We start from the raw sequence: 13981 nt of genomic DNA, 5'->3' as shown, positions 1-13981 counted from the left end.
TAATTTGTATATAATGTATAATTAAATTTAATGAATTCAATTAGAATAAATAATAAATTATTTATTTTTATTTTAGACTTTATAAATAAATTAATTAATTAACTAATATAACAAATTATAATTAATATAGTAAAATTAATTAAGTAATATATATTATAATAAATTATATTAATATTTAAATATCTAATCAAATCAATTAGTTGATATAATTAAGTCATGATAATAAATTAGATTGAATGAGTTAAAATAATTAAATCGAAAAACATTTTTTGAAACATACCACATTAGTTCCACCATTAAATGCAGAAATTTAATTTTTATATAATAGAATAAATTTGAACACCTAAATTTTCACCCTTCAATAATGAGCATTCCGAATCAATTTGTACATGTTGACTCATCAAATATTGACACAAAAAGAACTTAATTAGAACTCAGAAAAACAAAACCTAACATGCATCGTGGAAATCGAAATCACCGACCAAAAGAAAACAAGTATGTGTTGTGTGTGTGAGTTTGTTGATGTACACGTTGATGAACATGGCTCCTACTACACTCTCCTATCTTCTCTCATCGGCAAATCTTCACCGTTTCCCTTCCCCAAACCCTAACCCTAATTTCCTCCATCCGCGTACCACCACCCAATTCCTCACCTTCGCATCCAATTCTTCACCGCAAAACTCCACCGCCACTCCTCCTCCTCCCACTCCGCCTCCGCCGGAACCCTCCGAGAAGAAATCATTTGCGGTGTCCACCGGCGAGCTGTTATTAGGTATCGCGACGCGCCTGATCAAGGGCAGCAGGGGAGGAAGCATCGTAGCGGATTCCTCTTCGGCTTCGGTGAAAGAGGAGGAGAGGATTGGTGCGGTGGTGGAGGATGAGATCCAACCCGACGTCATTTGGGAGCAGAGAGTGAAGGACGTTGAAGCTGAGCGCAAACGCAGAGTCGTCACAAGCCCTGGCTTTAGTTTCTCTGCTGCTGGTCTTCTCTTCCCTTACCATCTTGGTGTTGCTCAATTCCTCATTGAAAATGGTTACATCAAGGTCTTTTTTTTATAGAACAACTCTTGTTTCATGTGCTGTTCTTTTTGCCTGATTAATTATTTGGGAAATGATCAAAATTATTGATTTTTAGATTGGAATTGTTTGTATTGATGCAGGAAACTACTCCTTTAGCTGGTTCCTCTGCAGGAGCTATAGTATGTGCTGTGATTGCTTCTGGAGCTAGCATGGAAGAAGGCTTGAATGCTACTAAAATCTTGGCTGCCGATTGCCGCGACAGGGGAACTGCATTTCGACTTGGGGTTTGACTCGGCACTTGTTTAATATTTAGTCGTTCTTGGTATCTATGCTTGTTTCTCTTTCGGTTACCAATGGATCAGTGATGATTTAGTTCAAATAACTTGCCATTATTATACTCTTATTTACACTCATGATCCTCTTATTTTGGACTTTTTGTGTTCACAAAGACTTGCAATAAGCAAGCTATGATCTGTTCTGTTCTGTTTGGTTAGACCATAGACTCTTTAGGTGTGTCTGATTTTCTTTTATTTTGTAACTTGCGCTGCTAATATTGAGATATCCCTAGATAAGGATCATAAAAGTTGTTTTATTGTGATATTATGCTTGTGCCTTATTTTGCTTTTTGAGTGTAGGCTGTTCTTTTGTTTTTCTGTGTAGGCTGTTCTACGGGACGTTCTTGAGAAATTTTTGCCAGATGATGTTCATGTCAGATCGAATGGGAGAGTTCGGGGTGAGATTGGATATCTTGATTATTTTTTAACAGAATTATAAAATCTATAGCTAGAAGTGATATGCTATAGAGGAGGAAAAATGTGGCGTGTCTTGTATAGTGTTGTCTACAGTAATCATATACTATTTAGTTATAAAGTTGCATTTATAACTTAATGTTATAATTATATTATTTGTGTCTGGAACAAAATAAATAACTCCAAAGTGAAGATGGGGAGCTGTCTAATTTTCCTTTATCAGTAGTAGACTGGATGCGGCCGAGCCTTATTATATTACCTTCCCTTGCAGTTGCTGTGACACAGCTTCTTTGGAGACCCAGGGGTTTGCTGGTGGATCAGTTTGATTCTAAGGAAGATCTCATCAATGCAGTTTTTACTTCTTCCTTCATTCCAGGGTGATTTGTTAGTATACCATTTTTACTTGGTTGGATGTGATCTTCTTAACGCAGCATATATGATAAGTGAATTTGTAACTTATTTTGATTGTACTCTAGATATCTTGCACCAAGACCAGCAACAAGGTTTAGAAATCGACTATGCGTTGATGGGGGCTTGACATTGTTTATGCCACCAACATCTGCAACACGAACGGTATTCTTGATCTTTATGATTGTTTTGTTTCAATTCTGATATGCTTAAAAGAATTTATGATTGATGAGACTCTTGTCATATTTCGACCTCAATAAGCATATTCCTCTCTGCAGGTTCGTGTTTGTGCTTTCCCAGCTAGCCGATTGGGATTGCAAGGGATAGGGATTAGTCCAGATTGCAATCCTGAAAATGTTACTAGCCCCCGACAGGTAATTATGCAGTTTTTGAATTGTCATAACAGTTTTCTTAAGGACAGGAGATGATTGATCGTTATGCATTGAACTATTTCAGCTTTTCAATTGGGCTCTCGAGCCAGCAGATGATGCAATTCTTGATAGACTCTTTCAGCTTGGATATTTAGATGCTGCTGTCTGGGCGAAGGAAAACCCAGTCGAAGAAATAGTTCAAGATGGTAGTCCTGCGCTTGGAAATAGCATTGCAGAATAGCTCATTATGTAGACTGAAGATGCACGAGGAACAAATTATGTTACCCTTGAAATGGAGCGTCAAGTCAACAAGTAATGATGTCTTGAAGTAAATAACTAGAGGAATGAATTTCGTTGTTTTAATGTACATTGCCATAGGCGAAAGAAAAATGGAGAGGTATACATGTTAAATTTCTAAGCCACAAGGGTCATGTAGTTTAATTTAGAATCCCTGACCCTCTATTTGATTTATTGTGAAATAAAACAGAATTTATTACCTTATCGGTGACAAAAGTCATAATTGTACTTGAGTTCTCCTCCATAAGTGATGCCATTTTCCCATGTGATCATATCAGAAACTATCGGGTCCTTCTAGTGTTATGGTTATTGATACCAATGATGAAGTATGGACAGGCAAAAATATCAGTATCAAGATATTCTAAAGTGGAGGAGTTGGTAAAGTGATAAAGTGAGAAATTAATTACTCTTAAATTAAGATAGTGGGGTACACATTTTATGGAAGTTATAAAATCAATGATGATTAGCTTTTTATTTTAACACTTTATTAACTTCTTCATTTTAGAATTTAGATTCATTTTAGAATTTAGAGAATTCAAATTCAAAATATTATATATGCGTATAGTGTGCTTATTAATAGGTTCTCACATTAACTTTCTAATGCTTTATTTTATAGTTAAAATAAAAGGTGGATAGCTTAAGGAATATTGTTATTTTAAATGACACAAGTATCATAGATATTTCACAGAATAAAATTATAAACCAATAAAAAACTAACTTGGGTTGATATAATAGTTAGATCGCTAATCCGTTTAAACAAATATCAAGAATTTAAATCTAACATTGCATATGCAGTAACTTAGTAATCTAACATTGCATATGCAGTAACTTAGTAATCAACAATACATCTACGACGATTAGCATTTAGCTAGGTTCTTTAAATATTTAGACTAGAGGTTTAAATTTTGATATATAGTCAATTTGGGGCCGAGATTAGTACATAGGAAAGGAGCAATGACCCCTCTAAATTTATAATATTTACATATAAAGTTCTCTATTTTATAGTTAGGCTCCCCTAATTTTATTTATTTTCTCTTCTCTCAAGTTATGGAATTAACATTAAAGTAGTCTCTAAAAATGATTACGACTATTAAGATAATTTCTAAAATTTCAATTGTAATAATTACTTTATTAAAATTGACAGAAATACACTACATTACTCCCTAACAACAAGATAAAAACTATTTTAGTATAGATATTTAAGAATCACTTTAGAACTTAACTTTAAATTATGTCTTTCATGTTAGTCTCTTCCAAGAAAAAGCTCTGGCTCCATCTCTGAGTAGTTGGTATATCAATCTTGTACGGATGACTAAGGGGTAATAACAAAAAATTGATTTATTAAAGGCATCATGAAATGCCTTCAAAGTTAGTTCAAACTAATAATGATGAATACATAAACAAGATTAATTTCGTAATAGAATAAGGCCTGTTTGAAACCTAGTAGGAGTTTGAAGTGATAGAGATATATAATATATTGTATAATGCATAGTTGACAAAGAAATTAATAGAAACTATATAAAGTGAGTGGGAGACAAGGACAGCCCATTTCGCATCTATCAAGCTTTTGCAGCAGCAAGTCAAAAAGCATAATAATGAAAGTATGAAACCTCATGGCCACCGGGGTCAACGGACATACAAGTAGCAGTTAAGTCATATTATTATTATTATTATCATCATCATAGTATATGAACTTCAGTTTCAATTGCATGATGCTATAACAATAATAATCCTTTTGCATAACCTTGTTTACATTGTTCCACCTAAAAAGACACCAGTCATATGTAACATCAATATATATTAGCAGATATTCCTTTACACCATTCACGTAAATATTTAATAATAACATAAACTTGGACAGACAAATGCAACCTTAAATTCAAAGTAGTATTAATTTCACTCTTTTTCTGAAGCAACATATGCGCCCACCATGTAAACATGTATCCCCACAAATAGTACAAGCTCCATGCACGCTAGTTTATGCACCCATCTTTCTTCAGAAAAGCTACACCCTCAAATTCAAACCAATTATAGAAAAGGAAAGAAAAAAAAAACACAATAAGAAAGAAAAATAAGGTATATAGTATGTAGCACTTTGTTTCTTTCTGGTTTATTTTTTCATTATATTATAACTAACCTAGCTAGCTCTCACTTGTTCTTCAGAGTTAGGCTAGGTTTTCTTCCATTTCCTAAGCTTTGTTTTTGCTCTTTAGGGTTTCTCAGGTTTCATGTTCCATAGACATTTTGGCATTCTGTCCACCTCCATTATTGTTAGCTGCTAACATTCTTTGTAGCATTTGGAGGTAGCCAGTATGCCAAACAGGCTCTGTGAACTTGTCTCTGAGAAGCCTCTTAGGGCTCTTTTGCTCCAAACCGCGGCCCGGATATCTTTCTAAAGAGGTAATTTTATTCAAATAGAAAATCTATAGGTGGAAATTCAGGCGCAGTTAATTTTATATAAAGTTAATAGTTGAGAACGGTTAGATGACAATTTAGTTAAATCTGTCAAATCATTTAACGAATCTCAATTATTAACTTCACACTAAATTAATTGCACCTGAATTTCTATCAAATCTATATCGTTATTATTAGCTCTTAAGAGAAAACAAGTATGTAACACTATGATGAGGGCTCTACATACATTTTGACATCATTTGTCTGCACTCTTTTTATGGATTAGGAGTTAGTTTTTTCAGATATTTTAAGCTAACGGGTCTTAGTCTTTAACTTTTGTAGGTTCCAACTTGATTATTCCTAACAAGTAGGATTTTAGTTTGTTTAACTAAAGGATGTGGTATATATTTAGTTATCTTTGCATATTGATTTAATAATTTCTTTGCCAGTGAAGAGAGATCTGCATGCTATGGACATCAAGATTCCAAGATGTTTCATGATCTTGAAAAGTGAATATTTACATATTATTTTACATTGAGCTCCGGCAATTTAACGATTTCGATCTCTTTAATTCATTGAGGACTTGTAATTAGAAAAATATACTTAGAGTTAAGACTTAAGAGCATATAATAGATGCGTTATCTTGTGTATGTCTATTTTTTTTAGTCCTATCCTTATAAAATTAAATTCAGCTTCAAACATGAGCATAGGTGATGATGTTACTCTTTCTCCCTCCCTTTTTTTTTTTGGTATTTGTGTCCTCAACTTTTGTCTTGGCTTGTTAAATAATGGGGAAATTGCAGCTTTTGCATGTTTCAAACTTTATATATTCTTGTCCCTCGTGTTGTTTTACGTCCATATGTTTTGAACCGCACGGTTTCTTGCATTAAAGCATTGATCTCTTTCTCGTAGATTAATTGATTAAATCAATAAATAGAGATGTTATCTACATATGATCAACCTTTTTTATTGCTTTATTTAATAAAACATAATATGTACACGTCAAAAACCAATAATTGTGTATATTTATATATAAATACATATGTTATTTTATATCATTTTATATATTTTGTATATCAACGCATATTTTATATAAATTGCTGATTTAGTAAAAGCTTAATAATTAAAAAAAAAGACATGAATATAAAATATCAAATACAAAATTATGTTTAAATTAGAGACATGCATGTAAAAGAGACTGTGACAGCATGTGTTGTGAGTACAGTACTTCTATGAAGACAGTTTCTGCACTTAACATACACACATTTATAGGATATATAAAAGTCAAACATGCTCATCACCACAACCCACTACCAAAAGTTATTTTAAGTCAGCTCCATATATACATTCATTCATTGTAAATTTTCCTCCCATTCTTAAACCATTGGAATTTTTTTTTTTTGGTATACAATGCATATATCTAGATATATTGATCAAACGTTTAAAATGTCCTATATGAAAGGGTTAGAAAGCTATTGCTAATTAAGGAGCTGTCCTTCTATTTATTATATTGGTTTGAATTTTTACAGAGCCAACATAAAAGAATATTAGGTTAGTGTAATTGAATTTTGAAGAGTAAACAAAGGCACAAAGTCCAATTATACTACTCATAATCTTGCAAGGTTGAAACTATGGATATCATACCTTAGTCATAATATTTTTTTGGATTATATATATATTTCCAGTATAGATGATCATGATTTTACCACAACCACATTTGTGTGTGTGTGTAGAATTCTAAACATACAACCCCAGTTTATAGTCTTTAAAGATTCTTGATTAAACTTGCAATGTATAATAGTGTTTACGGTTGCAATTAGCTTAGTTTAATCAACTTTCCTACTTAGAAATTATGGGTACATCATAATTCCATTTTTCTCGAGAGATCACGTTGAGGTTCAAAGTCTTTAGTAAAACAGCGTAGTCATTAGTAAAAAACCATGGTATGAGATCAACCACTTCAAGATACAAGTGACCTATGTACAATAAAGCTCCCTCACATCATAAAATTATATTTAATTTAGTGATTGTCATGATATCTAAAGTTTGGTGCTTAATTTGTCAAAAAAGATTAAAAGTCAATATTTAATTTAAATAGTATAAAAATAAATAATTTTTAAATATTTAATATTTACTTTAAAAAGAAAGTCGGCAACTGAGAATTGGCCTATTTAAATATGAATCTGTAAGTAGAATGATTAACATATGGTACAAGAATTATCTATAAAAAGAACCCCCAAATATCCAATGATAACGAGAAGAAAAACATGAATGGATTCTTGGGAATATTTCAATTGTCTTGAAGATCTCAATTTATACCAAGCTCTTCTTTAAGGCACTTAACTGCTTCTGATACACCGTCCTGCAAGTGTTTAATAACATGAATACATTCAATTATTGCATATAATGAACTAATAATCTTACTGTTACAAAAGGAGACGAAGAATGCATATAGAGCAGATGAAGTATGTAACATCATCAGCCATGAAAATTAATTAAATTATGCTTTGTATTAAGAATATGAATTACCTCAAGTGATATTCTTTCAGAGATTTCTGCAGCTCTTCCTTTGACTCTTGATGATAATGCATCATGTATTGCCTTTGATAGCACATGTGCAGCTTCCTGTACACTTGTTTCATCATTTTTATCAGGAACCAAATGGTTTCTACTGAGCGGTTCTGGCGAAACCCCGAGCCAGTGCATTCTCTCGGCCCAGTAGAACTGATCTAGCATGAAAGGGCACACTACCTACAAGTTTTGCTCAACCTAGTCAAGTACATCAAAGAGTGATACTCATTGCAAAAATGAATAGAAACCAAATGAAGTGGATTCTTCCTTGGTTGTAACAAAATATGGTAGCAAGGGTTTGATTCTAACCTGAGGCGTGCCTGCTTGTAATGCAGCAGCAGTAGTTCCACTAATTACAGGTAGAAGACAATCCATGCAAAATATACATATTAGTACACGTTCTTGTATATGTTTCACTTTAATTACAACTTTGAGGGGCTCAGAATAAAAATGGCCTACCTGCCTCCATGATGAATCACAGCAGCACAGTTTTTGAAGAGCCAACTATAGGGTAGGGAACTATTTGCAAAACATAAAAGCATGCCATTACTTGATGCTGAAGAAAAAGTTGTTAAATCGTCTAAATACGGATATGGTTTCTGTTCATGACAAAATATTATGGTGTTGTTTGATGTATGTAGGCTAGCCCAAAAGAGGCTTACATAGTTGCTTTTTGGTGTTGATAAAATCTTAAAGAGTGCATTAAATAACTGTAACTGTAAGTGACACTAGAGTAGCTAAAGAAAACCCACCCAAAAAAGCAAAAGAGTTGTCCATCACAAAGACAAACACAATCTTCATTCCATTTTTTCTGGTCAGATGATTCTTCAGCAGCAAGCTTACGAACAATCAATTCTAAAGGTTCATAGCCAGCTGTAAAGAGAATAAATCTGTACCTTGTAGTGTTCAGGACAGTCTGAAGAACAGAAAGAAATGCATGGGGGTCTTTCAAAAAACCCATGCTGCAAGTGAATAAGAGAAAAATCAGGTTGAAAAGACATAAAACTACAATGACTGAAACAACTACTATATCTGACTCAAGACAATGAAGAAAAAAATTGAAGCAAGGTGTACCTCCCAACGGAACTCAACCCAACAAAAACTGGATTAGTCTTTATAAAATTATGCAACTCCAAATGACTCGGACATAAGTCATCTTTAGCATATTGGCCTCCAGATGAAAAATATACTGAAACTTCTTGACATCTCTTACATGTAAACTGCCATTCAATAGGTGGAAACCAAAATCCACAAACCCGTACTTTCGGTGGCCAGTATGCTATCAATGAACTAACATTAGTCAAGTGTTGAAACATAAAACCTATATAATAAATAAATAATTTACAAAAAAAAGAAACACTAGAGGAACCATAAACCAATCAAGAACACAAACTTTCTCAAGAACATGTCAATAAAACAATAAGGAAACAGATTTAAGTACATTGCATTTCTCAGTAACAAAATAATGAAGAATTAATCACAATATTTTTTTCTCTTAAAAGGTCACAGATCTTCCGATTTACATAGAATTTTCTGTTCGATCTTTTTAGTATGAGAATACTTGGTTGAAACAAAATTATAAAGATACTTATTAAAACCCACCACGGGTCTTGATACATTATTACATTCCTCATTTTCATTCTTCCAATCTCTCCTACCTAGTAAACTCAAAACAGATTTCAGATGCAACAATTATGAGCATTTATCGGAGATCTACTCTTCACCTCTCAGAAAGTTATGGCAGCTGTCATATGAAACCGTCTTAACGTTATGGTTTAATACAGGACATTTGCTACGAATGGATATAAAATTAAAGGAAGGGTATAGATGCAGGCAGAAGAGGAGTAAAGCATGAATTAATAGGCAACATCATGAATATATATATGCCATGTAGTGAAAGAGAAGCTTTTATCATAGACCACAAAACATACCAGGGCATTCAACAACTTCTTTACTAAACCCATACCTGTTGAACAATGTAACTAGTCAGCACAAAAATCAGATCTAGTATTGCACAGCCGTTCAAAAGACACTTAAATGTATGTTAGTATGTATCACACAAATATACAATTTAAAGGTGTTTTATCATCAAGTTGTATCAAAACTGAAGTATTCTGTATCAAAAGCTAATTGAATAGACAAATTTTGAATTGTGTCCCCGCTTACATTACTAGAGGAGATTGTGGCCTTTGATGCCAAGTCGGAATTCCTGTCACTGGATCCTGAAATCACCGAATAAATAAATAATGGAAGTTCCTGTGGAAATTTTAAATAATGAAGGGTTCCTCATACTAATCTGCAAGTTTACATGTCTAAAGCAACCTAACTCAGGTGGCACAGACATGGTTTTAACGAATGCAGTGGAAAGATACGTATAGGAAACACTTACTGTAAAAGGACATGAACTCAGATGCAGGTTCTCATTTCTCCACAATCCCCAATTTTCTGTGAAAAGAGGCCACATCCAGTGAATAACATCCTGCCAGCAAACCTATGGGGGAAAAAGATTATTCAAAATGAAAAAAGAAAACAACAAATTAATATACAAGCTGTATTTCCCAATCGTAGACTACAGCATGCTCTCCTTAATAAAGGGAAGAACACAATTGTAAGCAGGAAAAATCAGAATCAGCTGTTAGCATCTTTCCAAACTTAAAACATTAGAATATAGAAGTTTGACGAGCAATACCTTGCCAGAAGGAGATTCAGTGAGATATCTATACAAAAGAGGAAGTTCTCGTTGGAATTGGCTTTCAAATGTTGCAGGTGCACTACACAGGATATATCAATGACCATAGTCATCAACTGGACATGACCTTCTATATTCATATATCTTGAGATAGTAATTTTTAAAGGACAAACATAGTGCATTTCTGTTTTTTCTTTTGCTGTCAGGCAGGGCCACTGGGGATGGGGGCATTAGAGGCAGCATGTATACCAACCAAAAGCAAGGAACTTGAAAACAGGCATTGCATTACAATTTCAGGAAGTTTAACAATACACAAGAGGATGAACTTCTTTAGTACCTATATGGAACCACATAAGGTGCAGCTACAACACAACGGACACAAAAACTTTCTGCAAGGCTCCATCCTTCCTGAACCATTAGGTAAAGCTCTTCGTAAGTATACACTTAACCACTTGGTTAAATTTGTTTATGTCTATATCTATATAAGCAACGGAAACTTTTAAAATAGCAGCTTCTAGATTTCAAATGGCAATCTTGACAACACTATTCAAATTTGAATACCAAAGCAAAAAAATTTATCACAATAACGTCACCATCCAAGGCAGAGCCATCTCCAAATATCCTCTCAATTAAAGAATAGCATTCTTGTCGATGATCTCGTGTAATTTTCTTTTTTTGCAAGGAAAAGGATAAATCTTCCTTCCCTAATAAAATAAGAACATGTTAGAAACTGTAGTCACCCCCTCCCTTAACCCTATATATATAGCATTCCCCACATCATAAAGGGTTATCAAGTTGATAGTTCAAACCTTCCAAATCATTATTCTGCTCAGCAGAAAGAACCGGAGGAGATGAAACTGGGCAATATTCGACATGCTTTTCAGCCAAGTGAGAACTTAAGCTCTGTAAGAGTGATTTGTGAGTTGGGATTCGGAGGGTAAGGTAGGGAAGGGAATGGATTGAAATTTAAACCCTTCCCTCACTCTCTTTCCAGCCAAGACCTCAACTCACAACAGTGTTAACGTTTTGTTCAGGTGTCAGATATTAACAGCATGAATATCAAATAAAATGCAAATACAAAAAATAGTGGCTTGATTTGGCAATAAAATCTCTTCTTAATTTTATAGATATTTTATATTTATTTATTGGAAGGACAGTTGATCAACTCGTTTCAGCTTCCAATTACGAGGAGAAAAATGACTAAGAACTCTAAACTCTAAATCTACGTTTGGTATATGATAGTAACCTGTCAATAATTTACACTTTTTTTTTAACAATTAATCATTAATCAACATAAATAAATGTTACTCTGGCCTCCGTATCGTATAGACTATTTCACTAACTGCTTACAATCCGCAATTACAGTAGTAAACAAGTGTTATGCTTATCAGTTAATAATGCAAACACCTGGTGTGCGGAATGAGTTATTAGAATGACTTCATACTGCTTCTGGTCACAAGCAAAAGCTGCAGCAATGGCCTGCAATTAACAACAGTGCAATGCAAAGCTTGAGAAACAAAACAACCGACGAAACGGTTGAAGTAAAGTCTTAACCTTTATGTATGAAACAAAAAAGGCATAATTTTTGTATTGTTGCTCAGTTCAAGAAATTTCAAAATAGAAACAGTGATTGAGCTCATTTATTTTCTTCTTCACTTCGATTTTGGAAATGAAACAAGGAAGAAGAAAAATTACTACTCACAGAAAGAGGGTACACGTCGCCTTTGGTTCCGAAAGCCATGAACACTGCTTTTGGTTTCGTTCTCTCCATTCTTCTCCTCTGCTGCAAAAGTTCTACTATTTCTGTCCGTTTTCAACTTCAATTAAAAATTGTTGTCTTTGGATATAATAATTATAGGAAGAATATTTTTTTAATAATAGGAAATATGATATTTAAATTAGGATTTTACTTATATTAGAAATTAACCGAGTCTAATTTACTCTTAAAACTAAGCTTAAAGTTAAAGTCTTAAAGATGTCTCATTTATAAGGATTATTATACTGTTATTTTTAAAATGTGAAACTTGTGGGATTTTACACACTTTTCATTGGACAAGGACTAGAAGGGTGAAACTTGACAATGATTTAGACCTGTGTTGGTGTGAGAATAATTCAATAATAATTTCTAACTTTGCTCTAAACTATATTAAAAATGAAGTGACCACTCGTGTTACTTAATTTCTAATAAGTTATAACAAAAAAAGTAGTAAATAAAATTATAGTTTCAATCATATATTAAGGATTTAAGATCTTGGAATAAATCTTAATTTTTAATGCATGTGGTGATTCATCTTAAACTCAATAATCAGAATTTTATAATGTACGCATTTTCGAACAGAGCATACAAACTACTAAAATAACAGAAACAACTGTTTAGAACCAGAAAGTTGGGATGAAAACTCTCAATCTTGTGATACATACCAGATAACATAAACTCTACCATTTTTAAACTTTAAAAGATAATCCAAAAAATATTGTATCACTAGTTCACTACAAAATTAAATTATGCTTTTCTCAGCATGTGTTTCTCTTTCTCTTGCCAGTGTGATCCACCCGCCATTCATTTCTGAGAGTTTTCTTCTTGAGAAATGGCTGAAGCATTGTCCAAAAGTAAAAAGTAAAAACCAGAAAAATTTTAATAATAGGAAATATGATATTTAAATTAGGATTTCACTTATATTAGAAATTAACCGAGTCTAAGTTACTCTAAAAACTAAAAAGTAAAAACTAGCTTAAAGTTAAAAGATTGTTGTGATAAGAATGAGATGTGTATGTCCATTTTCTGTATGAGGATTACATTCTCAAGAGAGAATGAAATTAATTAAGGTTTAAAATATTCTTTCTATATGCCTATAAAAGGAGGTTAAGCCTCTGTTGATATTACACTACAACATATCAATAAAACAACTCTCTCTCTCTCTCTTATGTTGCAATATTTCTTTCACTCTCTTTATATTTCTTTATATTATATTTGTTACATATTCCTTATTTATTTATTTAGTTATTTTATAACACGTTATCAGCACGAAGTTCTAACAAAATTTTAGGAAGACTCCAAGTAACAAATTTTCATTATGTCGAAACTCTTTCATCTTGAATATAATGCTTTTGATATATCTGGAAATAATTATTTATCATGGATACTAGATGCTAAAATCTATCTTGATTTAATGGATCTTAGAGATACCATTAAGGTTGAAAATAATACATTCCAAAAGGATATAGCCAAAGCCATAATTTTCCTTCGTCGTCATCTTGACATATGATTGAAAAATGAATATCACACATTAAAAGATCCTGCAGATCTGTGGAAAGACCTTGAAAATAGTATAATCATCAAAAGACGGTGATACTTCCTCAAGCCCGATATGTTAGAGAAAATTTTTTCGACCTTCCATGTCTCGAATGTGCTCCTGCAGCAGCAGTATCGAGAAAAAGAATTTAAAAATATTCTGAGTTAATTTCTTACATTTTTGTTGCTG

General features: G+C 32.9%; 2 protein-coding genes across 5 annotated transcripts; one reads left to right on the top strand and one right to left on the bottom strand.

The window, feature by feature from the left end:
- Positions 1 to 366: 366 nt before the first annotated feature.
- Positions 367 to 3126, top strand: LOC112714938 (uncharacterized). The gene is made up of 7 exons (XM_025766638.3): positions 367 to 1044; positions 1161 to 1304; positions 1681 to 1753; positions 2041 to 2146; positions 2246 to 2342; positions 2456 to 2551; positions 2634 to 3126. Exons 1-7 carry the CDS (start codon positions 523 to 525, stop codon positions 2787 to 2789), a joined length of 1194 nt encoding a protein of 397 aa, XP_025622423.1. The 5' UTR covers positions 367 to 522; the 3' UTR covers positions 2790 to 3126.
- A 4197-nt stretch (positions 3127 to 7323) lies between these two features.
- Positions 7324 to 12367, bottom strand: LOC112714937 (sterol 3-beta-glucosyltransferase UGT80A2). 4 transcript variants are annotated; one of them, XR_011866401.1, is made up of 15 exons: positions 12202 to 12367; positions 11907 to 11978; positions 11309 to 11402; positions 11061 to 11203; positions 10837 to 10907; positions 10500 to 10581; positions 10200 to 10301; positions 9977 to 10032; positions 9742 to 9776; positions 8885 to 9089; positions 8563 to 8772; positions 8270 to 8329; positions 8120 to 8159; positions 7769 to 8008; positions 7324 to 7601 (listed from the first exon to the last, which is right to left on the bottom strand). XR_011866401.1 is itself a non-coding variant. In XM_025766634.3 (15 exons), exons 1-15 carry the CDS (start codon positions 12268 to 12270, stop codon positions 7548 to 7550), a joined length of 1515 nt encoding a protein of 504 aa, XP_025622419.1. In that variant the 5' UTR covers positions 12271 to 12367; the 3' UTR covers positions 7324 to 7547. The 4 variants fall into 4 exon arrangements, 3 of the variants coding, with proteins under 3 accessions (XP_025622419.1, XP_025622421.1, XP_029145399.1); XM_025766634.3 differs by having other exon boundaries at positions 7769 to 7990; XM_025766636.3 differs by having other exon boundaries at positions 7769 to 7990; positions 8707 to 8772.
- Positions 12368 to 13981: the final 1614 nt, after the last annotated feature.

This window comes from Arachis hypogaea, chromosome 10 (assembly GCF_003086295.3).
Source record: "Arachis hypogaea cultivar Tifrunner chromosome 10, arahy.Tifrunner.gnm2.J5K5, whole genome shotgun sequence".
In the NCBI taxonomy this organism is placed as follows: Eukaryota; Viridiplantae; Streptophyta; class Magnoliopsida; order Fabales; family Fabaceae; genus Arachis; species Arachis hypogaea.
The sequence above is the reverse complement of the archived record's forward strand: the minus strand, read 5'-3'. Positions and strand labels throughout refer to the sequence as shown.